We start from the raw sequence: 24,000 nt of genomic DNA, 5'->3' as shown, positions 1-24,000 counted from the left end.
GTATCACACGAAATAAAGTTAAGAGATTTCACCAAACAAGCGTGATTTTTCTAATTGATTTGACATTCTGTATTTCTGATGTGAAGGTGTGCAGATTCTTCTTCATTAGGAAGTATACAGGGAAGTGTGTTTGTCCTGAACAGAGGCACACTTGAGACTGCTCCACGTGAAAACATCAGTGAATTGTTAAGATTACAGAAGCGCCAGCCAACCGAGCTCCCGACAAGCCTCTATCAAAATGTATGGGATGAGCCAGTTTTTGCAAAAGTATGTGCTCCAGCGCTGGTGTTGCTTTTGTGTCCATTCTCTGGGTCCTGCGTATAGATACATGCCTGATTTTATTAATGTGATTCTACCAGTGGTAGAGAATTAAATAATTAACGTAAAACCTATAACTGTTCTGGAAGGTGTGACTTCTCGCCAATGAGAAGCAGACGAGTCTCCTAAAGGGGTCTGTGCTGTATTTTTTATATGTTTCATAATCAACCAATCACAAAGCCAACTTTAGACAGGCCTGATTCGTACCCATAGCGACAGGTAAACGATTGTCATCACCTGAGCAATAAAAAATGATGCTCCGACCAGACCAATCCTGTCCAAGAGGGCGGGGTTAACGATGTCGCCTGGGTTTGTATTGCGTCGAACTCCGCTGAGCCAGGTGTGCTGCGTAGCTCTTGGACATTCTACGGGCTGTAAGTGGATTCCCCGGGGCAAGCTGCGAGTTCGGAACCTTTGGACCAGTGCGTACCTGTAGAGTCCTCACACTCTCGGAATAATACCTGATCCGGGTCTACATAGGAGAGCAACATTTTGCGTACTTGTTTGTCTTTGACCTGCGCACGTATCTGCTGCACCTGCCGTAATTCACGGAAGTTTCGCCCCAGGGAGTCGGGATATAGTGTGTCGCTTGTCTGCGAGAAAGGAGGACCCAGGAGGAAGAGCAGCCTGAACTCCCGGGGAAGCCGGCGCTAATCAGCGGGTGGATTGCTGGAAAATACACACGGAAAACAGTTTATGGGTTCCGTGGCACGGTCACAGTACCACGGGTCCAAATTGCTCTGAAACTAAAAAAAGAAAGCTACAGTGCTTCTCGTTTGTCCCTGGTTCCGATCCGCTAGAACGCAGAACCCCGCTTTCTCCTTTGGGTCGCTTCCCATCCTTTCTCCCGTTGCACTGGGCTTGCGCACTCCCTCTCCACTGGTGGATTCACACAGATGGCTCAGGGCTCCGTGAAAGTGCCCGATGACTCGGATTTTTCTCGGTTCCAAGGACAGTGCGAGTCTCAAGAAGGCTGGGTCAATAAATACAGTAAATCGGGCATGGAGGTTTGGATCGACTTGCCTCCCCCGACACCTGCTCATCACGACCGGAGCCAGAACCAAGTGAAAATTCACAAGATCAAAGTAAGTAAAGTAGAATATGTGTGCGATTCAGAAGTTATATTTCTTAAGAATACTGTACCAGATCTGTGCTATTAATATGTACATAGCCTGTTTGCACCAGTATTTAAATGTTCGTGAAAATGTCCCATACAAACATCTAACCATGAAAACCAGTCATGCGACGAGAGTACGTGGTACAAAGCTGTATTAGTGTCAGTGCTGTATTATTGAATTGTGGTTTGTCAAACTTGTACTTTACTTGATCAAAAGTTATTGTATTTCTTGCTCTTATTGTATTACTTGTATTGTAACGCTTGAAATGTTTTTGCTTACGATTGTAAGTCGCCCTGGATAAGGGCGTCTGCTAAGAAATAAATAATAATAATAATAATAATAAAGCCTTCACACGCCGCGTTGACTTTAGACTTGCACGCAGTACAAAAAAAAAAAAAGATTTCTTTTACAATGCAAATGAACAAAACGTGGTCAAATAGCTTTTGGTAACCAATTATTATTGTCACAAGAAAGCCGATTTTGAATGACGAGTTCGTGACGCGCTGCACTGACCCTCAGTACCTTACTGTGTATCTTCGTTTCGCTCTCTCTCCCTTACTGATTTCGGTGGTACTTCCTGTCGCAGTATACTGTCATTAAAACCTCAACTGACAGGAACACAGATAAAATACAATATTAATCAACCCTTATCTGTCAAAATTGCACTTGTTGTTGTGAGCTTAGGAGGATTGCAGTGGATGTTTATTTAGGTAGCGATCAACAGTGGGTTATAACCCAGCTTTCTCTCAGCCAGTGCCTCCTCCTCTCTAACTCCCTGAATTACAGGCTGTCTGCCTGCTGCCTGTCACTCACTGTTGTCCCTCATTGTAATTCCAGTGCAGAATGGTAATGAAGGATGTCTCTGCTGCAAGCATGTACGATGTTCTTCATGACGGGGAGTACCGCAGGAAATGGGACACCAACGTCATAGAGAGCTTTGATATTGCACGGATCACCATCAACGCAGACGTGGGGTACTACTCCTGTGAGTCCACACTGCCCCCCAGTCCCTGAACTCCAATCATCAGAGCCACACTGCCCCCCAGTCCCTGAACTCCGATCATCAGAGCCACACTGCCCCCAGTCCCTGAACTCCGATCGTCAGAGCCACACTGCCCCCCAGTCCCTGAACTCCAATCATCAGAGCCACACTGCCCCCCAGTCCCTGAACTCCGATCATCAGAGCCACACTGCCCCCAGTCCCTGAACTCCGATCGTCAGAGCCACACTGCACCCCAGTCCCTGAACTCCAATCATCAGAGCCACACTGCCCCCCAGTCCCTGAACTCCGATCATCAGAGCCACACTGCCCCCCAGTCCCTGAATTCCGATCATCAGAGCCACACTGCCTCCCAGTCCCTGAACTCAGATCATCAGAGCCACACTGCCCCCCAGTCCCTGAACTCCGGTCATCAGAGCCACACTGCCCCCCAGTCCCTGAACTCCAACCATAAGGTCACGTTGACTTCCAGTCCCTCTGCTTTACCCACTAGACCACACTACCTCCCAGTCCCTCAACCCTAACCACTAGACCACACTGCATCCTAGTCCCTCAGCTCTAACCACTAGACCACACTGCCTCCTAGTCTCTCAGCCCTAACCACTAGACCACACTGCATCCTAGTCTCTCAGCCCTAACCACTAGACCACACTGCCTCCCAGACCCCCAGCTCGTTCTGTTGCTGTTGACACAGTTTTTGTGTTTGCTGTCAGGGAGGTGCCCAAAGCCACTGAAGAACAGAGATGTGGTGACCCTGAGGTCCTGGCTAGTGAAAGATGACGAGTACATGATCATCAACTCCTCTGTCAAACATCCGGTAGGTATCTAGCGTGATCCAAGCCTGCCAGGGATGCGGTTTTAAACAGCTACACGTGTTCTGTAGCGGTGAATCAGAAGCTGAGCTCTGCCCTGTTTGTTTTGTAGAAGTACCCCCCTCGAAAGGACCTGGTGCGGGCGATCTCCATTCTTACAGGGTTCCTGATAAAGCCGACTGGGCCCAACAGCTGCACCTTCACCTACCTGTGCCAGGCAGACCCCAGAGGTACACCCTTCCTAGCTCTACTGAGACAGCAAGAACCTAAAGCGGAACACAGGAACCTCTCTGAGGCTTGAACTGATCTGTGAATTCCTTGTAAATCCAGCTTGTGTTATATTTCCTAAAACAGTAACCCCACTGTAATTGAGTATTCCTGTGTGTGTGTGTGTCTAACCCCTATCTGTTTCAGGGTCGCTTCCAAAGTGGTTTGTGAACAAGGCGTCTCAGTACCTGGCCCCCCAGGTGAGTCTCCAATCCTCTTTACAGCCTCTGGCTGATTCATGTAGTTCGTAATGAAATCCGATATCTCGCAGTGCAGGCAGATCCCTGGCAACACTTTGCTCTTTGCTGTTGCTTCCTTTTTGTTGGGTATCAGATCGGGTGGTATGAAGAGAACAATCGAAAGCATAACTCACGGTTAATCATTCAAAACTCTTACCCCATTTATGATACGTCTGCAGAGGCCTTGGGGCTGAGCTATTTCAGGAATCTGGAAATAGCACAAACACCGTAACTATGTACAGAGGTCAGTCACGGTGCTGGAAAAGACCTGTCTTATCAGATCAGTTCCAGAGCACAGAATAACTCCACGCTGCTCCCTTTCTCTCTGTTCTAGGTCCTGAAGAAGATGCACAGGGCAGGCCAGTGCTACGCGGAATGGAAACAGAGCAACTCTCCCAACAAGAAGCCATGGCTTCACCCCGAACAGAGCGCCCCCCTCCCCTTCCTCAGCCTATCAGCGCTGGACATCCAGCGTACAGAGTCCCTGGAGAATGTGGACGAGAGCGCGGTGAGGGAGGAGAGAGAGAGCGAGGGGGAAGAGGATAACTGAGCTGAGAGGACAGGCTTGCAAGCCACAAGCTCCTGCTCTGAAGGACTACATTTGGGATTGTGTTGTCAAGTCGTTGCTAAGGGTTATATCACAGAATGCACGACACTTAGGGGAATAGTCTTCTCACTCTTCAGACTACCTTGCTCCAGCTCCAGAAGATCTCCTAGCGCGCAGTTAACGTCACTGTTCTGAAGAATGCCGTTAAGCCAGTTTTACTGTACCTGGCGTTGTCACAATTTGCCAAGCTCACTTACACTAGAGGAAAAATACTACATGCCTCTCTGATTCCATAAATATTAACCGTGCCTTAAGTACTGTGTCATTATTAACAATGTGACTCTCTTAATTTAAAGGGATGGGTCTGCAGGAGCTTTTAAAACTAAAAGATTTAACAAAATCACATTGAAACTGTAACTAGTGAGAAAACACACCATTATTTTAATTTCATAGTAATACCAATAATGTTTTTATCTTATTAATAATATTACTAAAACTGAACCCAACTTCTGACCAAATATGTACAGGTTTCCTAATAGAGAGGTTCCACCGTATTTAAACAACCTTGATATCTTTTTCTTTAAAAGTCAACCTGTACAGAGTCTTTATTAGTTTTGTGTTATAATAGCATTAGTCAGTGATCCGATGGTTTTACAAGTGAGAAAGATGAAACAGCAGACCTGAAGAATGAGGCATCGCTGCAAATATTCAAAAACCAGATTCTATCATATTTCATGCAAAATTCATCTTTGACCCATGCGCCCAGGATTCTCTTACAAAATGAAATGACTGTAGAATCGCTTTGAAAGTGTTTTCAAAACAGCCGTTCAGTACAAACCCCTGGCCTGGGAAATGTAATCTACGGAGCAAGTAAAGAAACATCCAGGGTCTCTCCAAAATGTAATAATATATATTTTATCAGCACTGCTCTTGTGATACAGATTTGCGTGGTCCCAGAAGAAAGGGAGTATTGGAATCAAGAAATAAAGGCAGACTGTTGAGCAGTCCTATCAGATCTGAAAGGCAGCCAGACACACTGCTGTGATCTTCATTACTCTTAACATGCTGTGCCATGCAGCACCAGATCCTTTTATTTCATCTCAGTAGTACTGAGCTTTAGAAAAATCCCATTTAAATACTACATGTGTTCAAAGAGAAAAAGGTAGGGGCGGTAGAACTATTATTTGACATCACTCATTTTTCACAGTGAATATGCCAAAGGGGCTTAACAACATTGATTTGTCTCTGCTGGAAAGCGCTTTTGGCTTATTGCATCACCTGGGTTATGTTTATTATGCAATGTTACTAGACTGACTGTGACGAATGTCTCAATAGAAACACTTACACAATGAAAAAGAACAGGATTACAAGTAGCTTTGCTCTTATTTTTTTACATAACCAAATTGAGTTATGCAAAATCCTATTTGTCTTGATGAATTGACACAAGTGGATCAAACCTTTTGTCTGCAGCCAGCAGGTGCTTGAACTGTTCTGGATATGTTAGGACTGCACACTGTGTTGCCTGTTCAAATGGGGCAGGTTTATTTAGCACTTACTCCAGTTTGCAACGGGAAAACAAACTTATCATTTACACAACTCCTCTGAATGTAAATGCTCTTTAGTTAACATACTGGGTAATTAATGGCTCCAGTGTAGTTTGTCGATCCTTAAGACACAGACCTTGTGTGATTGCAGGTGCAAAATAAAACAAGGATTCAAACTAAGCCATTTAAAACAAACCTACAGAACAGAGTAAGATACAGCACTGAAAATACCATTAGAATTATAAAGAGAGTGTTCGTACCCCTACCCATTTCATCTCCCTAGGAAACCATGCTATAGTATTAATGAAAAGGCTTTCTTTCGTCCATCTTTGTCAAACACAGGGCTCCTCCTCACTAACCTGTCCACTCAACATTAATGAACTGCTCCCTGGCCCAGTGGAGGTTTAATAGGGCAATAATAGCCCTTGGAGATTTTCTGAACAAAGTAGTATTGAGAGTTTTATTAGAAGGAATCTCCTGACTTATATTAAATCACTCATGTACATCAGCTGGAACAACAAATTAATTGCTCAACAATTAAGAAGCAAACGGAAACCAATTAAAAGGACTCCTCATTTGGAAGCGCTAGACTGTTGTCATGGGCACCAGTTTAAAAATGACAACAGCAATGCATCATCCTCAAAACAGTGTGTTTTTGTAACTATATTTATCCACACACTGAATAGGACAATGCAGATGCAACACAGTTAGTAAACCCTCCTCCCAGGCAACAACCACAGCCCACTAATGCTCTACACATCCTCCATTCCTAAAAACATCCCTTAAGATAATAATTCATTTTAATAAATACTACAGTATGATCAAAATCTGATTTTATTCTTAGTACCTAAAAACTATATCATTTGTAGCCGACTGCATATTTTGTCTCGGCATCGCCAGGAGCAGACTCCAGAATCACAGCAGCATTCACGCTCTGGCCATGCTCTCAGGATTGGCTCATGGGAAATCACAGCTCATTAATAATGGAGTAGTACTCAGCAGCCCCGCCCCCTCACAGGTATTATTAATGAGCTGCTTTCCTTCCTAGCCAATCGCTGAAAAGCAGGTCCAGAAAAGGAATGACTCTGAAGACTGTGGTCCTTTAAACTGCAGTGTCACTGATGCCTTGTTCTTCACACAGCATGGTTACCGGTGGGTGTGTGAGTGTGTCAGTAACACCCACAGCCCCCCGTGCTGCCCCATGGTCTCAATACCAAGACAAAGCTGTGTTTCCCACAGGCACAGTTACTCCAGTCACCTCTTCTGTTAGTGGACCGTCCTCTCCTTCTGTCTCTGGTAGTCTGGGCAGAAAAAGAGAGGGGAAACATACAGTGAGGTGGCTGCTCTATCTTTCCCCACATATTATAAAATATATTATAGACATGGAAGACCCTTCCCTGCAATGGTGAAAGACTAGTTTGGAACAGCAAGGGGATTTAACTGAGAACCCTGCATCAAATGACTTCACCTTGGGCTCCCACAGTAAACACATTACATTCCTGACTAAAGACGACACACGATCACAGGACAGACACACTGAGCGCTTGGGATCCTCAGACCCCGATGGCACAGGGGGTAGTTAGATTGTGATTGAGGGTAGAAGTGGGACTCACTGTAAGGGAAGAAGCGCACCCTCATCAGGATCTCACGGGCAGTCTTCAAAATCTCCACAGCCTGAAAGGAGAGGAAACGAACTGTTCACGCTGCTATAAAAGGGAGGAACAAGGTAACATGAGGGGCCTGATTGTTCTTAATGCAGACTGAGGCCAGAACACAGAGCAGATTACAATGGAAGAGACCGATACCAAGTGTCTTTCCCTCACCTTGGCGTGTTCAATGTCCTGGAAGTCAATTTCATTCACCGACAGGACCTGATCCCCCTCCTGCAGCCCAGCCCGGTGTGCATCTGAGTCTGGGATTACCTGGGAACAAGAAAGAGAGGCCATTCAATATCAACAGGGAGACATGGAAGTACGGTATCGACACAATGGAGTCTCGTCCGAATGGGGTTCTACCGGAGTGCCATAGGGTTCTATGAAGACCTTACCTTGGAGATGAAGATTCCCAGCTGGGACGCTTTCCCTCCCCGAATGTTGAAGCCCAGCTGTGCTCCAGGGGGCTTCTTGAGCACGATGGTGCGGGGCAGGAACTGCGTCAGCTCATTATTGTAGTCAGGGTGTTGAATCCGCTGTGAACAGAGAGCAGGGTCAGAGCGGGTCTATAGGGACAGACAGGGCGGAATCTCATAGAGATGTGTGTGTAGACACACAGGCGCATCACTGCACCATCGCTAGCATCCATTTGTCCCAGAGACTGAAAGGATTGCCCTGCCAGCTGGCTTTCCTTTGCCTCCCAAATTAAGTGGTGAGTTTCACAGACCCTGATTATCGCTACCTAACGTGACCTTAGCTAAAGCAGTCCAAAATTAGTGTATAATGTGATCTGTGAAACAACCTGACAAGATCACGAACTACTGTATAATGCTGTTATTCACAAGATGACTTCAGGAATGCCCTAAGTGCTTTAATTTAATAAAATAATGAAATTAAATTTGATTAGTTCAGTTTTTGTCAAATCCTCGAGTTTTAGCTTGTGACAGCAGACAGCCTTCAACTCATAAGCCAGCCTCTCAGAGATTTCTGTAGCTTCGAGGTTTTCAGTTTGGATGTTTTCTTTTCCTGCAGGGTCCTTTCCTTCTACGCACCTCGTGGATTAAGGGTGGCATACCTCTTGTGGCGTGATCCAGGCAGGTGGGTTCTCGTAGGATGGCAGGAGGACCACAGGGAGGGGGTAGTCATCGTACGGGATCCTGGGGTCCATCGCAACACCACAACTTGGGTTATTTTTTCATTCTGTCGAGCAACACTTGCTTGATTAAAAATGTAAATTACACTCCTCAAGGGAGGGGTTTCAAAAAAAGCAGCAAGTGAGCAAGGTTTTAAAATCAATTCCAATTCCCTTTTAATCAATCCTAACACATCTTTGATCAAAACTAGCAGTATTCTGTTAAAAACTAGTTCATCACGCTGGACACAAATGATTTAAATTGAAGTCACTGTTAGTCAATTCAATGAAAGCAGCTGAACAATCACAAGTATTATGTCTCTAAAATATCAAATCCTATCTGTATATACCTTGCAGCACACATACTGAGCAGAAAAGAAGCAATTTTACCACACGCATAGATCTGGTGCTTTTTTGGCATGCCGTGTGTTACACTAAATCACAAAACTGCATTGCACTGAGCATGCCTAACTCCTTCACTGCCGACCAGGATACAGAACTGGGAAAGAACTGCAGAGCGCACCAGTAGAACACGAATGACAACCCCACTCAAAACATCCAATATACGAGACTGATAGTCAAACGCGTGACTGCAGCCACTGCAGTTTGAACAGTGACGTGTACAGTGAAGTGTACAGTTAGTTAATGTTGATTTATGATCGGTGTTGGATGACGTCAGGCTTGGGTACACTGCAATTACAGTTAAGGCCGTTAATCGCCGAAAGCGGTGCAGTGGTATATTAATAAGGGTGTGCCTGGCTGGGCATTCCTACAGCACTGTGCAGACAGTGGATAACAAAATATAAGCGTCCAAAAACAAAAAGTTTAAAGAAACTAGTTGATTTAGCCTCTCTCAGTGTACATCGCCTTTCAATTCAGTCGAGCAACCCCATTTATACATTTGTAGGCAATCGATACTAGTTTAGACACCGAAAAAACCAAAAACAAATATAGCCTGATTTGTGACACTGAAAAACAACAAATATACCAGGTTATCAATGTGACAAGCAGTTACGCATTTTAACATTTACAAAATCTCACTGAACCCGATCTGGGGAGACCGCCTACACAAACACAGCTGAGACAGAAGCTCACTCCGACATAACACAGTGTGTATCTGGTGACGAAATATCAAACAACACATCCAACCGCCTCCGTCAGTCGCTTTTTGTGTTGTTGGTTTTTGTTTTAGGAGTTGAAACTTACCGTATTCTTGACTTTGAAGCGTAAGTCTCTCACAAGAAAAAAAATACCTCATCAGCTGGTCCGGTTTCGTTGCGTAACTACTGAAGCCTCGCTGCTGGAATCACGTCGCTCCTCCCTTGTCATGTGATCAGAGAGTATCGACGCCTGACATGATTCGTTTCAGGTCGTCAGTTTAGCACATTATAGTAATTTTATTAACCTGCCCTTGCTTGGAGAGACTGTATAGCACCCGAGACTGTGCTTGCTTGCCTTAGCTTTCACCAGCCATTTGGCATCTTTTCTGAACTTTATGCTACGTGTACACTCAGTGTGACTGCATTGTGTACCGTGATAAAGCATTGCATAGTAAGGCACAGTGAACTATCACTATCAGGGCTAAAGAAAGATACATATTTATATTATATTTGACTTAGTGAAATGCCAGCAGTCAAACCACTGGTGCCGTGAACACTTGGTGGTAACATCTGCCTATTATTACTATATAGGGTTGGAAGAAAGATGGCAGTTGCGTGTATGTTTTGGACGACAACGTATGTGTTGCATCGACATGTTTATAATGAAATTCTTGGATGACAGGTGTGGTGCAGCGCGCTCTAGTGGCTGGCTAACGTAACGACTGGATCTAACATTGATTGGTCCAATGCAGTGTAAGTAAGGGATATAACACAGCTTATGTGTGTAAGAAGTTACATGATCTGAACACTAGTCACAGACGCTAACAAGTATGAACAAATGAATGTGCACCTAAAAGAAAAACAAACACACTTTGTTATTTCATTAAAATGAAGACAAATGGAACATGATAAGAAAGATGGGCACTTAAATTGGTAAGAATACTGCAGATCGTCACCGCTTAGCAGTGCAGAAAAAGCAAAACGGCGTCTCCGGTGGTTTTGCAGAAAAGAGCATAGCTGCGCTTGACCAGCTGTCGATCGGTTACGTACAGTACTTTCTTCCAAAAGCATAAACAAAAACACAGCCTCCATGTGGTCACACAAAACCTCACGATCGCCATGTAATGATTGCCCGAGTTCAGTGGTTTGTTTAAACATGGAGTACACTCACTTCAGTAATGAAAGGTGTGTGTGTACAACAAACAACTGCAGCGAGTGCCCATACGGTTGTCGAGGCAACTGCAGCGTGTGTGTGTGCGTAGCCTTTACAGCAGTACTGTATTTAAGAGTGCTTAGCCAGGAAATAGGCACGCATCGTTTTTAGGGTAAGTTGGTCCTTGCACCATCTGTAGTTTCTGTCGTAATTTCAGCAGCACGGTAACACTGCAAAGGATTGTACTCTCAATCTCAATCTAATCACTCTCCATGGAACGCGGCTCCATCCCGTAAAACCTGTATTACAGGTACGACGCTGGTCACAAGATCCACACCTGTCGCACTCGTGAGCCGCTTCGAGTCGATCTCTTAGGTTTATTTCAAGTCCTGTAAGCCAAACGACAAATACCAAGGTAAGGGCACTTTTGTCTATCAAGTTATTTTTAATGTTTTAATGTACTTCTTGGTTCAGTGTTTTGTCTATGACATGTACCGTCACATGTATACACAAAAGCAAGCTTAAAGTTTAGTGTCCAGCCTTGTGGCGCACAAATAGTTCTGATTCAGCTACCAAAGTAAAAAAATGTGGTGCTGGTCAAAACACTTCTGTTATCAAAGGAATGGGCGGCAGTATCACGCACTGAGTGCTGTCAAATAAGTGAATTATTAAAACACTTCCGAACAATAAATATAATAATGCATAACTTAAAAGCTGTACCACAGTCTTGAAATATTTTAGGAAGATGATGTCATATGAGCCGCTGTTGAAAATGAAAGCTAAAAATCTACATTTCATAGATACAACGTTTTGTGTAAAAGATCATTTGCAGTTTAAATTCTGTTTTTTATAATAATGTTTACCTCCAGATACTGCAAGTCCTATTAGCCCCATGCCTGCTTGGGTTATTATTTGACCAAGGTGGATAATGTGTCTGGTGGTGCGTTGTGCGCACTCTAGTTTATCAGAAAGCAGTGCTTGTTAACCACCCTGTTTGTTTACATTCCCTAAAGGTAATTTCATCTGTCACTCATCTCTATTTTCCAGACGTACACGGTCCCTGTGTCAGCTCAGTTCAGCCACAGCTCTCACTTCAGTGTCTGACAGCATGTCCAAACCCCTCCCCAGGGTGGTCCCCCCAGCGGGACAGACGTACCCGGTACCCAAACCTCGCAAGCGCACCCAGAGTACCCTCTCAGAGCAGAGCACAGCCCCCCCTGTCCCGCAGCCCAGGAGGTGAGCAGCTTCTCATTGGTTTTTTATGAAGACTGTGAGTTGGGATGGATGTTTTTTGTACTTTGCTGCCCCAGTGGATTGGCAATGGCCAGGTATCTACAGCACAAGAGTCTCATATAGAATTTTCTTGTTGTTGCAGGAAATCACTTTGCAGCATTTTAGAATCTGAAATGCCGCAGATACAAATAGTGTCCAGCAAAGAGGGTGAGAACACACTGTTTTACACTATTCAAATAAAAATGTACACAAATTGTACATTGGTGTCTGTTTGCCACAATATTATTCGCTAGTTTAACCTTGTTGATGGTTCAGTTTGTTTACATTCCCGGAAGCAAAGCTGTAATGCGCAGGATCTTCTTCAATTTGTTTCACACTATAGACAAAAACAAAACTACTAAAACCTTCTTAAATATACAAATATACATTTAATAATATAATGTTATTATAAATATCTGTATACATTTATGTATTTGATTATAGTTTCTTAAAATCTGATTTTCAATGTTGGACTGGATGAGGAACTTGTGTATCTAAAATGAGATTGGAATGTGTGACATCATCGCTTATCTCCAAACAGCCTCACCCAAGACAGATATTATAACAACCTCTCTGTGTTGTTGTTGAATCTGCTTTATGTTGTTTCACTAATGCTTTGTAATATCCTTGTATTGTAATATAATGCTGTGTGATCCTTAGGAGTCAACTCCAAACCCAGTTCTCCTGTATCCAACGAAATTGAGCCCCAGCCAAACACTGATGGCTCCAACGAACCCGAACAGAAAACTAATGTTCCCAAAATTCAGCACAAGCCCAGCACAGATCCTTCTACAGAATCTCAGGTGAAACCCGGTGCTGATCTGTCCAATGGTTCCGATCACAAACCTAGTGCTGATCTGTCCAATGGTTCCGATCACAAACCTAGTGCTGATCTGTCCAATGGTTCCAATCACAAACCCGCTGCTGATCTGTCCAGTGGTTCTGATCACAAATCAAGCGCTAATCTGTCTACTGAAGCTGATGTTAATGAATGTGATCACAAACCCAGCAATGAGCTTTCTACAGACTCTCAAGTGAAACCCAACGCTGATCTTTCTAATGGTTCTGACAAACCCAGCAATGATCTTGCTGATGATTCTAATGACAGACCCATTCAGGATCTTGATACTGAATCTGATGACAAATGCAGTGGCAGTCTAACTCCAGAATCTCGAGTGAAACCCAAAGCTGATCCTTCTCATGGTTCTGTCAAACATAGCTTTGCTCTTCCAGATGATTCTGATGACAAACCCAGCTCTGATGCTGATGACTCTAAATGCAACCCAACTGCAGATCCTTCTACAGAACCTCAGCCCAGAACCAGCAATTATTCTTCTCGTGAATCAGAAACTCCCAGCGCTGGCTCTGAAGCATCTCAACAGCAGCCCAGCTCTGACTGTGATGAATCGCAACGCAGTCCCAGTGCTGATCTTTCTAACGCTCCTGATCACAAACCCGCTCCGGATCTTTCTACAGAATCTCCACACAAACTCAGCTCTGATTTGTCCCCGGATAGTCAAAGCAAAATGAGTTCTGATGGAATCGCTGAGACTCAAGAGAACCCCTTGATTTCTGAAACTGATCTTCAAAGCAATCACCAGGGGGACAGGCTGGGTGTGACAGAGGAGTCTGGAGAAGGTGGTGTGAGGCGCTCCATGTGGTGAGTGAAGGGTCTAGGGAGAAGGAGGGTCAACAATAGCCCCTAACCCAGAGAGAAATGCTAGATGGGCCTTATATTTGCCAAATTGGTCCATATTTCATGGATGGTATTATTGCTGTTATAGGTCAGTAAAGATGTGGGTGAAAATGTGAATTTCATCTTTATGTTTATAGTCTTCCACTGGAGAAAAACAAGTTCCCTTTCCTCTCTAAAAGTAGCTCGGGTTTTCTTTATTCCGTCGTGAGAACAGAGGGTTTTATTCCAGTGTCTGATGGTGGCGTCTCAAGTAGATTGTCAGAGGTCATACGATCCCAACGCTGAGCCAAAAGGTACAGCACATAAAGTAAGCCGTATCTCTTTAACCTGATACAAGGCTCTTCAATCTTATAAACTCACGCTGTTTCTAGTTGCGCAGAAACAGCTGTGTAATGGTAGCCAATTTTTTTTTATTTATTTGACTACATTAAACTTGTAGGTAGGCTTAGTTTTACAAATAAATGGATCCCTCTTTTGTTTCCTGCTTCCTGTTGCTTGCCTTACGCTCCCTCTCTTTCAGCTCTGCTTCCCAGGAGGGGACAACAGAGTCGGGACAGCCCAAGACCCGGGACAGTCGAATCTCTCAGCCCGGGTCCTGCGCACGACAGTAAGAGCCACTTCCAGCATGAACCCTTTCCTAAGATCATGTGGCAGCGGTTCATGGCAGCGGATCTGTTTTCATGATCTGAACAGTCTAATACACCAGCTGAGGTTTTGCCCTGGGGTTATTTATTGGTGACGGAGGATCAGACAGAACATCGGCAGTGTCCGAGCAGAGAGAGATGTGTCCGTGTTCTTCCCAACTCGTTTTTGTTCTGGTTTCTCTGCAGCACTGCCAGCATGCGTGTGAGCCGTCGGAAGCAGCGCTTTGCTGACTGCCAGATGACTGTCGTCGACCAACCCAGGGAGCAGATGCCACGAGGAGGCAGTGTGGCCTGTAGGTCCGGCTGGCTGGAGGTGTGGCAGGCAAGAAGGTCATTATAACAGTAACAGCCACTTGGAGTCTGTTGAATCCCTCTTGGCACATTCGCTAGTCCAGCTGCTGTACCGAGCCTTGTGCTCCTGAGGCTGAACGGCTGGGGCAGTTAAGAGTCCGAACTTGTTTCGTCGTTGCAGGCACAAGATGATGTGGGTCGAGTTCAATGGAAAGACGCTGTCCATGTTCAAGAAACGCACAGTGAGTTTAGCATCCACCTTTCCTAGCTTCCCTTCTTAAGGGTCACCTGTTTCACGTAGCGAATCGGAAATGTGTTTCTGTTTTATACCACAGGACAAGTTTACAGAGACAGTCTTTCCTGTGTCCTGCATTACTAATGTCTGGCCAGGAGAGGGGTGCAAGTTCCTTGTGTCCACACTCAAGAAGCAGTATGAGTTTTTGACAGCCAGTGAGGGTAAGATAAGATTAATTTAGCCTTGCCATTATTTTGCTATTATTTTTTTTAATTGTACGATGAGATCAATAGTCCGCAGTGTACAGGATCTTTATTAACAGAAAGGTGCTCTGGCAGGAATTCGTGACGGGTGGGTGAGGTCTCTGGGAACCCCTCAGAAGGAGGAGACCCCAGAGCAGATAGAGCGGCACGGCCCCCTGGGTCTGAGAGAGCTCCGAACCAAGGTGTACGCAGTGCTGAAGGGGCTCAGGCTGTGGGTCTACCGCAACAAGGAGGTGAGTGAGGGAGAGGAGGAGGAGACGGAGGGGTAGAGAGAGGGGATCAGTGTCAGGAAGGAGGCTCACGTGTCTTATCAATCTTAACACACAACGTTGAATATACAATAGGAGTTAAATAACCAAACACTGGATGGGTTCAGTACTGTTTCATTTTCTGTTTATTATGGCCAGGGTGACATCTAGTGGCCACACAAAGCCATGCAGTCTTTACCATTCTTTACAGCAGGTCTGGTATTTCCTGTGTACTGTAATATGAAAAGGCGAATTTCTGCTCCCCCCCCCCCCCCCCCCTCCGTCTGTCTGCCTGTACTACAGATCTTTATTGATTCTATTCCATCCTCTGCCTTTTCCAGGATTTCAGAGAAGGCGTTGCAATGACAGCGATCAACATGAACGTGTCCCAGGCGAAGCAGACAGGCAGACACAGCTTCGACCTCACCACTCCCTACAAGATATTCAGGTGAGAGTGGAGACGAGCGAGGCTGGGGGTTCTCTCTATAGAGATTAGCACACCCATCACGTGTTTGCTAAACACACGCTCAATAATGTCGTGATAGCTGCTTATTGTCCTGACCCCCTCAGGAGCACCCAGTCCTGCGTGTGGTGGATTGTGTCCCTCATTAACCCCTCCCTGTCCTTCTCAGTTTCACTGCAGATTCTTCTTGGGAGCTGGTTGCCTGGCTGGGCTCACTGTCCCAGGCTGTGAAGAGTGCCCTGTCCTGCAGTGAGGTGGCGGAGCGCGTTTGGGGGAGCACATGGAATCGAAACTGTGCCGATTGTTGGAGTCCTGACCCAGAGTGGGCTTCTGTGAACCTGCTCGTCGTCATCTGTGACAACTGTGCAGGTCGGGGGTGCAGGGGCTGCAGGGAGAAGGAGGGGCTAGACTGGATACTGGAGGGAGGGGATTACCTGTGATCTGCACTGGTCTTCACTAACCCCAGCATGGTTTATTTCCAGGTCAGCACCGTGCCATGGGGACCGCTGTCTCCAAGGTACGCAGTCTGAAGATGGACAAGAGCGTGTGGACAGAGCCACTCATTCAGGTAGGGAATCTGAGAGAAGGACTCTGTCACCCGGGGACAACAGATCAAAAACCAGTTTGCAAAACGTCTTTCGCTAAATCACCGACAATAAAAAAAACGGATTTTCGCCCTGACTTGCCTGGTCTGTCGGAAAGTAAAAGCCGTGTTAAACAGGGATGCTACCTTTTTTTTTTGTAGCTGTTCATTCTGTTCGGGAACAAGTCAGCCAATGAGCTTTGGGGGGATCAGGTGCCGCCCGCTGAACAGATCTGCCCAGAATCCTCTGCGGAGCAGCGCCGGGCGTTCATCTGGGCCAAATACAAGCAGGGCCGCTACCGGCAATTGCACCCTCTGTACAGGAGCCAGGAGCAGCTGCACCAGGTAGGAGCCCATGCTGTCCACAGCAACACACTGCCTACTCCCTTCCTCCCCCTCTCTCTCTCTCTCTCTCTCTCTCTCAGCTGCGAGGTGGTGTATAGTGCCAGTATCTTTCCCTCTCAGTCTCTTTCTCTCTCTAACGCCCAGTCTCATTCTCTCTGCCTCAGCGTCTGTGTGAGGTGGGGATGACTGCCGATGTGTCGGAGACACTGGCCCTGCTGTGTTCCGGGGCGCGGGTGAGCATTCACCCAGGGGAGCCCTCCCAGCCATCCCCCATCTCCCTGGCAGAGCAGGCAGGGCAGGCCATGCAGGCCGAGCTGCTGCGCCAGAACCAGTTCACAGGTACTGTGCTGAACGCGGCTCCCTGTTTCGAAGTGTGGCCGGATAATGCACCATAACGTGGAATGCTAACGGTAGGACGGATTTGTATTGGAAAGTTGATTGCTACGGTATATAACATTGTATTTGTGTTCTCAGAGGCCCCTTTCCAAGACGTTGGGCTTGACCCTTCCCCTCCAGAGAACCGTTCTGTACAAGGTACCGTGTCCTTCCTTTAGAAACTGTTCAGTTTATTACAAACAAACGAAAATGAAAACTGTCCTCCAAGTTATGCAAACATGACTAACCATGTTGATCCCCAGCTGCATTTTAATACAGTGCCTTCCTCCATTTCGCAATCTGTCATACACATAAAAACCATGAAATGATCCAAACAGTGAACGATGAGGAGCTCCTGCATAGTAAAGGGCACGGCAGTTTACTGTGGACGTGGCCTGAGCGTGATCTGCTGTGCTTGCAGACACTGAGGAGTTCCAGGGCAAACTGGACAAAGACAAGCTTGTGTTCTCGGAGGAGGTCGACTCTGCCCCCTGCGAGGTTCTCAATCTGAGGGACGTCACCTCGCTCTGTGACTGCTCCACAGGGTAAGGGAGGGCCTGAGACTGTGAGGAGGTTAGGATCTCTCTCCCTCTCTCCCCCTCGCCCCCTCACCCGCTCTCCCCCTCTCCCTGCAGGCAAAGACATGAGTTTGAGATGCAGATTCTGAAAGAGAGGCTGCAGTGCTCAGCAGATGACCAGGAGACCCTGAGAACTCACCTGCGACACATCGCCAAGGTATCGGGGTGGAGAAAGAGATGGGGGCCACTCGCACCTGAGTATACTCGGGTACTTCAGTATGACAAGTGGCCCGATTTACCCCAGTCCCCCCCGTTTACCCCCTGTGTTTGCCCCGTAGGTGTTGCTGCCATGGCCAGTGCCAGACTCGGAGCTGGCGGGGGTGCGCTGTCTCTCCCGGGTGACCGCGAGGGACGGGAAGTGGCCGGAGCACAGAGACGCCTGGGCGGCACTCCGTGGGACCGAACTGCTGCTTTACCTCACAGGAGGGCGCCAGAGAGACCGGCTGAGGCTGGCTCTGTCACAGAACTGCAGTAAGGAGCTTGTCACACGTCTGGCCAGTCATCTGAATACCATCCAAAAACAAAACATTCAGTTTCCCATCTTTAATTGCGAGTGCTTTAAAAACATTAATCCAGCTATTGTATGTGTTTCCCCCACAGCCTACATTGCGACTGAGAACATGATTGAAATCATCTCACCAGAGAGGTTTGTTCCTGAACGCACAGTCCATTACATATCTGTCTCTGTCTTTATCATTTAGTGATTAAATCCTAAACAAAAGAGACTGTGATTAATCTCTAACAGTGTGTGTGTGAGTCTCTTTTACCATAGTAAAAGCATAACAAAGTGTAATAAAGCACAGCGAAAGCATGGTAAAGCACAGGCAAGCATTGTAAATAATATTAAAGTATGGTGAAGAATATTAATAAACATGGTAAACCACGGTAAATGTATAGTATAACCATGGGTGCAAAAATATCATGCAATAAAAAAAAAAAATTTTTTATACAAAAATCAAAGTAATTCAGTGAAGTCATCCTCTTTTAGGGTTTAAATACAAACACATCAAACAAGCACTCCTCTTTCATCCTGCACCCCTGCCCTGCTCCATGAAGCAGCCCTGTCTGTCTCTGTCTCACCTGACACTCTGCCCCCTGGCTGCAGGACCCTGTCCTTGCGGTTTAAGCACAGCTGGCCCTGTGAGAAGTGGGGTGTCCTGCTGAAGGAGGCTCTTCAACCTTCCCCGTCCAGCCCCTCCTTCGTGGGGGGCTCCCCGTACCCCAGCCCGGGCCGAGGCTCCACAAGAGTGCCAGACCCCATCGAGAGGTGCATCTCCCACATCACACAGCACGGTGAGGTCCTGAGTGCAGTCTAATCTTTACATGGATCATTATCCTCGGTCTGGTTTACTATCACTATGCTATAGTGCACACATTAGAGGCTTACATATATCAGGGGAACTGCTTCTTCAGTTGTCACAAACTTGTTAACTTTGGGCTGACTGATCTGTAACAGGAAATACTAGCATAAGCACAGTTTAAAGAGCTCTTGTGAATGGTTTGAATAGCTGAATGTTACACTCCTACACGCAGAACCACAGCGATATCACAGGTCTTCGTTTTTGTCCTCCTCTCGCCCAGGTCTAACCGTGGAGGGTATTTACCGGCGCTGCGGCCACGTGGGGAAGATCTCTCGGCTGGTGGAGGGGCTCCACAGCACCCCCTGCAGGGCGCAGTTTGAGAAGGGGGAGCTGGGGGTAGTGGATGTGTCAGGAGCTCTGAAGCAATGCCTCAGGCTGCACAGGGCACTCTTTCCAGAGCCACACCTCAGCCACTGGCTCCAATCTGCAGGTGTGCCATTACACTGTACTGTTCTGTGACCCGCTTCGCTGGCCCCCGGCTCTGCTGTGCCTGTCATTTCCAGAAGGGCGCATTCCATTCTGGGATTGCGTAGGACAACTGATGATCTAAACAGCAGCACAGTGAGAAACACTTCAGTGGCTGTCAGCTGTGTTTAAACGTTCCATTTCCCCTCAGCAGTAAACCGCAGTTAGCACTCTCATTGCAGCTTGTTAAAAGTAAGAGGAAAGTGAAATCATGTGTTAACGTGCTGTTGTCCCTGCAGCTATCCCTGAGCAGGCAGAGAGGCTGCACGGGTATCGGGAGGTATTGGAGCAGCTGTCTGACGAGCAGAGAGACATTCTGAGCAGGCTGTTCGGACACCTCTACCAGTAAGCAACTCGCCCCTGCTGTTCACTCCGCACTGCATGCTCACACGCTGCGCATTCTCACTGTAGCGTTCTCTTCTCCCCTTGTCGCAGGGTGCAGGCGCACAGCCAGGTGAACCGCATGACCCCTCAGAACCTGGCCCTAGTGTTCGTGCCCACACTGTTCCCAGACCAGGCCCTGAGCACCGACGCAGTGAAGCTGACCAGAGAGCTCATCACACACTACACAGTGCTGTTCCACGTAAGAGACACGTAGCCCTGCGCTCTGCCTGCTGCTTTCTTAAGAGTATTTGATACTGTGCAGCAGTGTGCAGACCTTAACTGTAGCTCTCTGTTCTGTGTTTAGGGAGGTGAGGAGGAGGAGGAGGGTGCTGCTGGGGGCTTGTTGACGATTCTCTGATGAAGGATCTCCGCTCAGTTTCAGGGTCTCCTCATTCCTACCTGCAGTGTCTGTGACTCTGACTGCCTTTCTGAATTCTATTCAAAGTTAAAGCTTGCTTGTTTGCTGGAGCAGCTTGTGATGGTTCTCATTCTCATTACAGAGTCCCTGGAGTCTCAAGAGAATTGCTTCCTATATATTCTGCAGAAGATGTGAATATTAATAATAAATAAGACATGTGTTGATACATTGCTTGTATTGTTTTGAGTGCACACCCACCCTGGTGTACAGTCCCTGCCAGTGCAGAAGCTGTGTGTTACTCTGAAGTTGTGTGCATGTATCTAATGAACTGCTTAGCCTATTGCCATGAAACTCGCTGTTAACTGTATTTAGCATGTGTTATTGAGAGTATCCGATTCTGTCCGTTTATCATCTGGAGAATCACTTGTGAAATTGTGATTAAACATTCCATTGCTGATTCTCATTCTATAGCCAGAGCTAACCCTCGCTACTTCACACACGGCACCTACAATACAGCCGTCACACTGAAACGCTCTAAAGAACGACTTTTGGAGCTGGAAAAGTAAGTGCATTTTAAATGCGACGAAGCCGTGCTCCGGGAAGTTTACAAACAAATCATCAGTTAATGTGTAATGTGCCGTGTTTATCTCTTCAGCGCCAATGTGTTGATTCGGCCTGACTGTTGAAGCAAGACATTTGTTACTTCAATTGAAAACATTTGTCGAAAAAAAAAAAACAGGAAACGATAGGGTGGAAAGTAGTCAAACTTACTACTGCACAGGGCATGAGTAGTGATAAGAGGCGTCATTTCATTGTAAATATAAATATCAACAACAAAATACAGCATGTACAATATATACGGATGCACACTTCTACTTACACAGCATTTCAAAATGCCGTACATATATAAACACCTGTTGGCTTGCAGTGACTTTATGCAACAACAGCTAATCTTTTTCGTGGTACCCGAGGTATATAAAGAAATACCAGGTTTTTTATTGCCCCTGGGTATGCCCTTTGTCCTTACACAACACTGAGAAATTAAGCACACAGATACAATACAAAAACATCAATGCCCACACCTGCCATTCCCATGAACAAACACTTCCCAATAAATTACAAGTAATGGAATGAATTTGAACAAGCAAATTACTCCCCCGCCCATAGCAGTTTCACCCATTCCAGGTTTTACTAGGAGCTTGATTAACCACAGTGTATAGGCAAACTCAGGTGTCTCTTATTAAACTCATAGTAAAACCAGGAATGCATCAAACTGCTACTCAATGGGAGTCTTATTTCCATGGCTGTTCACACACCTGCTTTCTGTACAGCTATTTATAAAAAGCCATCCTGTTTCTGATTCCCTGTTAGGTATCATTGATTTTAAAGATTTTGCTGCTAATTTCAAAGACTCTAAACAGTCTTGTCTTCTGAGTGCTTCACTAGCCTGCTTCACTAGCCTATGCTTCCCTATGGTACATCCACTCCTCTAGAACTGGGTCTAACCATCTCCAAAACTAGGCAACACACAAGGAGCACAATTTGAAAGCCGAAATACCATAAATAAAGCCCTTCCATATTTTCACTGGAGAGCTTTTATAATAATAATATTAATAAAGTGTTTTTGTAGATCAAATGAAGTTTGATATTCAGGGAACAGTTTGCATTACAACAGTATTTGCCCATTCTTTTTGGTTTCAGCTGTGATGTCAGTTTGATCAGCATATCGCTACGTGCTATTTCAATCCTTGCACCTCGATTTTAGTGGTCAGTCCCATTTGTTATCAGATATCTTGACATCAGCTGTATCTTCTTCACTGTAAGCAGTCATAGGAAAATACAGCAACTATTATCGATGAAAATGTGCGAACTCATAATGAGTGAGCCGTTTTAACCTCCGCAGAGAGATGTCTTATCTTATTTCTGAACCTTGCTGTTTAATTTTCCTGATGCTCTCTAAGTACACACACACACACACAAAAACAAAAAAATAAAAATAAACTAGGGCACCAAAACCAAAGTCATTATTAAAATATCTCCATGTCATTATTGATGCCAGGTCTACTGTAAACTCCAGCCCCTATCTGTAAGACCAGTCACTGATTCAGCCCACTCCTTGGTGTAACACAAGCACTGTTTGCTTTGCTGGTGCGTTGTGTTCACCCTTCTCAGGTAAAGACTCTGCAGTGTGAGTGCAGAATGGAATGAATAATGATAAGTTCTGAATTGCAAACAGTGTGTTGGCATGGGATAGCTGCTATCTGATATGGGTTTGTTTTGTTTTTGCTTTATGTCAAGGTCTGGCTGGCAGTCAATATTTGTGAGATTGAAAACCAGCCCATATTGAACTGTTAGTACCAGGAAATACTGTTTGAGTCGATATCCTTGTTGCTAGCTGTATCCTTCTCCTGCTCGCTCATAATGAGGCATTCTTTCAGTGGTTCTAAAACAGAACTCAAATACGATTCTGTTCGGCTGATAATTCGTTCTCAATGTCTTTATACTGTATTTTGTAATGTGGCCATTTGTTTCTTCATCCACAACTTTAAACGCTCATCTCTTAGATATTTAGCAGTTCAAGGCATTGGCAAAGTCTTCTCGTCCAAAAAATGGCATCTCATTATATCTGCTTTGGTTTTAATGCGACTGAATATACAGTATATTTAACACAGGTATCCCCACCAATGATTTCAGCTCTCGTTTCAGACGTTTCATTGACTGTCCATGCAGTTTCAGCAAAGCCACACAAACAAGAAGTTTCTGAGAACTAAGAGTTTATGCTCAGAAATGTCAGTACCAAGTTTCATTCAAGTTGGATGCTCCATTCTCTAGGTATAGCTGTGCATAGACTTTGAAAACAGGTTCAATCATCGAGAACAGGCCCTGATATGTTAACAAAGGAAAGTATGGGTCTTAGTTGATTTCTCTGCAGGCACTCCAACACTCATTAGAATCCAGCAGGCTGATCCAAATGATTCTGGGTGTGATGATTTTCAAATATAACCCCAACTGCAGCATTTCAAAATGGCTGCAGATGAGCAGCATAACGAAAAACAGCAGGCAGATATACAGAGTTCAGTTTCACATGCATTCACAAAGAAACACCAGGTATCGTTTGAAGCTTTTGGTACTGTGTGTTGTGGAGGTCAAAACCTGTGTGATACCTTTCTTTAAAAACAAAGACTTTGATAAAAGAGCCTCTTTTACGTTACGTGTGTGTGACTGCGTGCACCTGGCTATACCTGCTGTACCTGAATATTGGAATGGGGAATACCCCTGAGAGCAGCCACCTCCACTCGCAGTGACAGGTTCAGACTAAGACGTGAACAGTCTCTCAAGCACTCACTTCTCCTCCCCCGTCTCTAAAACAGCTCTCCTCTGGTAGGCGTGCACCTGTGTTCAAGTCCAAGTAAGTAGGTGTGGTGAAACTTTATTTATTCAAAACTCTTGGACTGGAACCTGATGTGTTACAACTTTCAAAGTGATGCCGGTAAGAATTTGGTGACAAGCCAAAGTTAGGTGCGTCAAAGACAGCTTATATAAAATGTACTTTACCC

At 45.6% G+C, this 24,000-nt stretch overlaps 3 protein-coding genes across 4 annotated transcripts; 2 read left to right on the top strand and 1 right to left on the bottom strand.

The window, feature by feature from the left end:
• Positions 1-577: 577 nt before the first annotated feature.
• Positions 578-4,864, top strand: LOC117412277 (START domain-containing protein 10-like). Its single transcript, XM_058989400.1, has 6 exons — positions 578-1,403; positions 2,274-2,421; positions 3,150-3,253; positions 3,361-3,478; positions 3,663-3,715; positions 4,089-4,864. The coding sequence occupies exons 1-6, from the start codon at positions 1,215-1,217 to the stop codon at positions 4,302-4,304; spliced, it is 828 nt and encodes a 275-aa protein (XP_058845383.1). The 5' UTR covers positions 578-1,214; the 3' UTR covers positions 4,305-4,864.
• A 1,799-nt stretch (positions 4,865-6,663) lies between these two features.
• On the bottom strand, positions 6,664-9,966 carry LOC117412279 (PDZ domain-containing protein 11-like). The gene is made up of 6 exons (XM_034020502.3): positions 9,836-9,966; positions 8,573-8,697; positions 7,893-8,033; positions 7,669-7,767; positions 7,459-7,519; positions 6,664-7,146 (listed from the first exon to the last, which is right to left on the bottom strand). The coding sequence occupies exons 2-6, from the start codon at positions 8,663-8,665 to the stop codon at positions 7,112-7,114; spliced, it is 429 nt and encodes a 142-aa protein (XP_033876393.3). The 5' UTR covers positions 8,666-8,697; positions 9,836-9,966; the 3' UTR covers positions 6,664-7,111.
• An 812-nt stretch (positions 9,967-10,778) lies between these two features.
• Positions 10,779-20,669, top strand: LOC117412276 (arf-GAP with Rho-GAP domain, ANK repeat and PH domain-containing protein 1). Of its 2 annotated transcripts, XM_058989398.1 has the most exons (24): positions 10,780-11,297; positions 11,930-12,118; positions 12,258-12,322; positions 12,815-13,814; positions 14,371-14,457; positions 14,681-14,824; positions 14,967-15,027; positions 15,121-15,241; positions 15,359-15,516; positions 15,873-15,979; positions 16,164-16,363; positions 16,477-16,562; positions 16,740-16,922; positions 17,087-17,261; positions 17,397-17,456; positions 17,719-17,842; positions 17,933-18,032; positions 18,154-18,346; positions 18,476-18,521; positions 18,981-19,168; positions 19,457-19,666; positions 19,941-20,046; positions 20,137-20,284; positions 20,390-20,669. In XM_058989398.1, exons 2-24 carry the CDS (start codon positions 11,991-11,993, stop codon positions 20,441-20,443), a joined length of 3,744 nt encoding a protein of 1,247 aa, XP_058845381.1. In that variant the 5' UTR covers positions 10,780-11,297; positions 11,930-11,990; the 3' UTR covers positions 20,444-20,669. The 2 variants fall into 2 exon arrangements, with proteins under 2 accessions (XP_058845382.1, XP_058845381.1); XM_058989399.1 differs by lacking the exon at positions 14,371-14,457 and having other exon boundaries at positions 10,779-11,297.
• The last annotated feature ends 3,331 nt before the right edge of the window (positions 20,670-24,000 follow it).

Source organism: Acipenser ruthenus, chromosome 16 (assembly GCF_902713425.1).
Source record: "Acipenser ruthenus chromosome 16, fAciRut3.2 maternal haplotype, whole genome shotgun sequence".
NCBI lineage: Eukaryota > Metazoa > Chordata > Actinopteri > Acipenseriformes > Acipenseridae > Acipenser > Acipenser ruthenus.
This window is presented reverse-complemented; position numbering and strand designations above follow the sequence as displayed.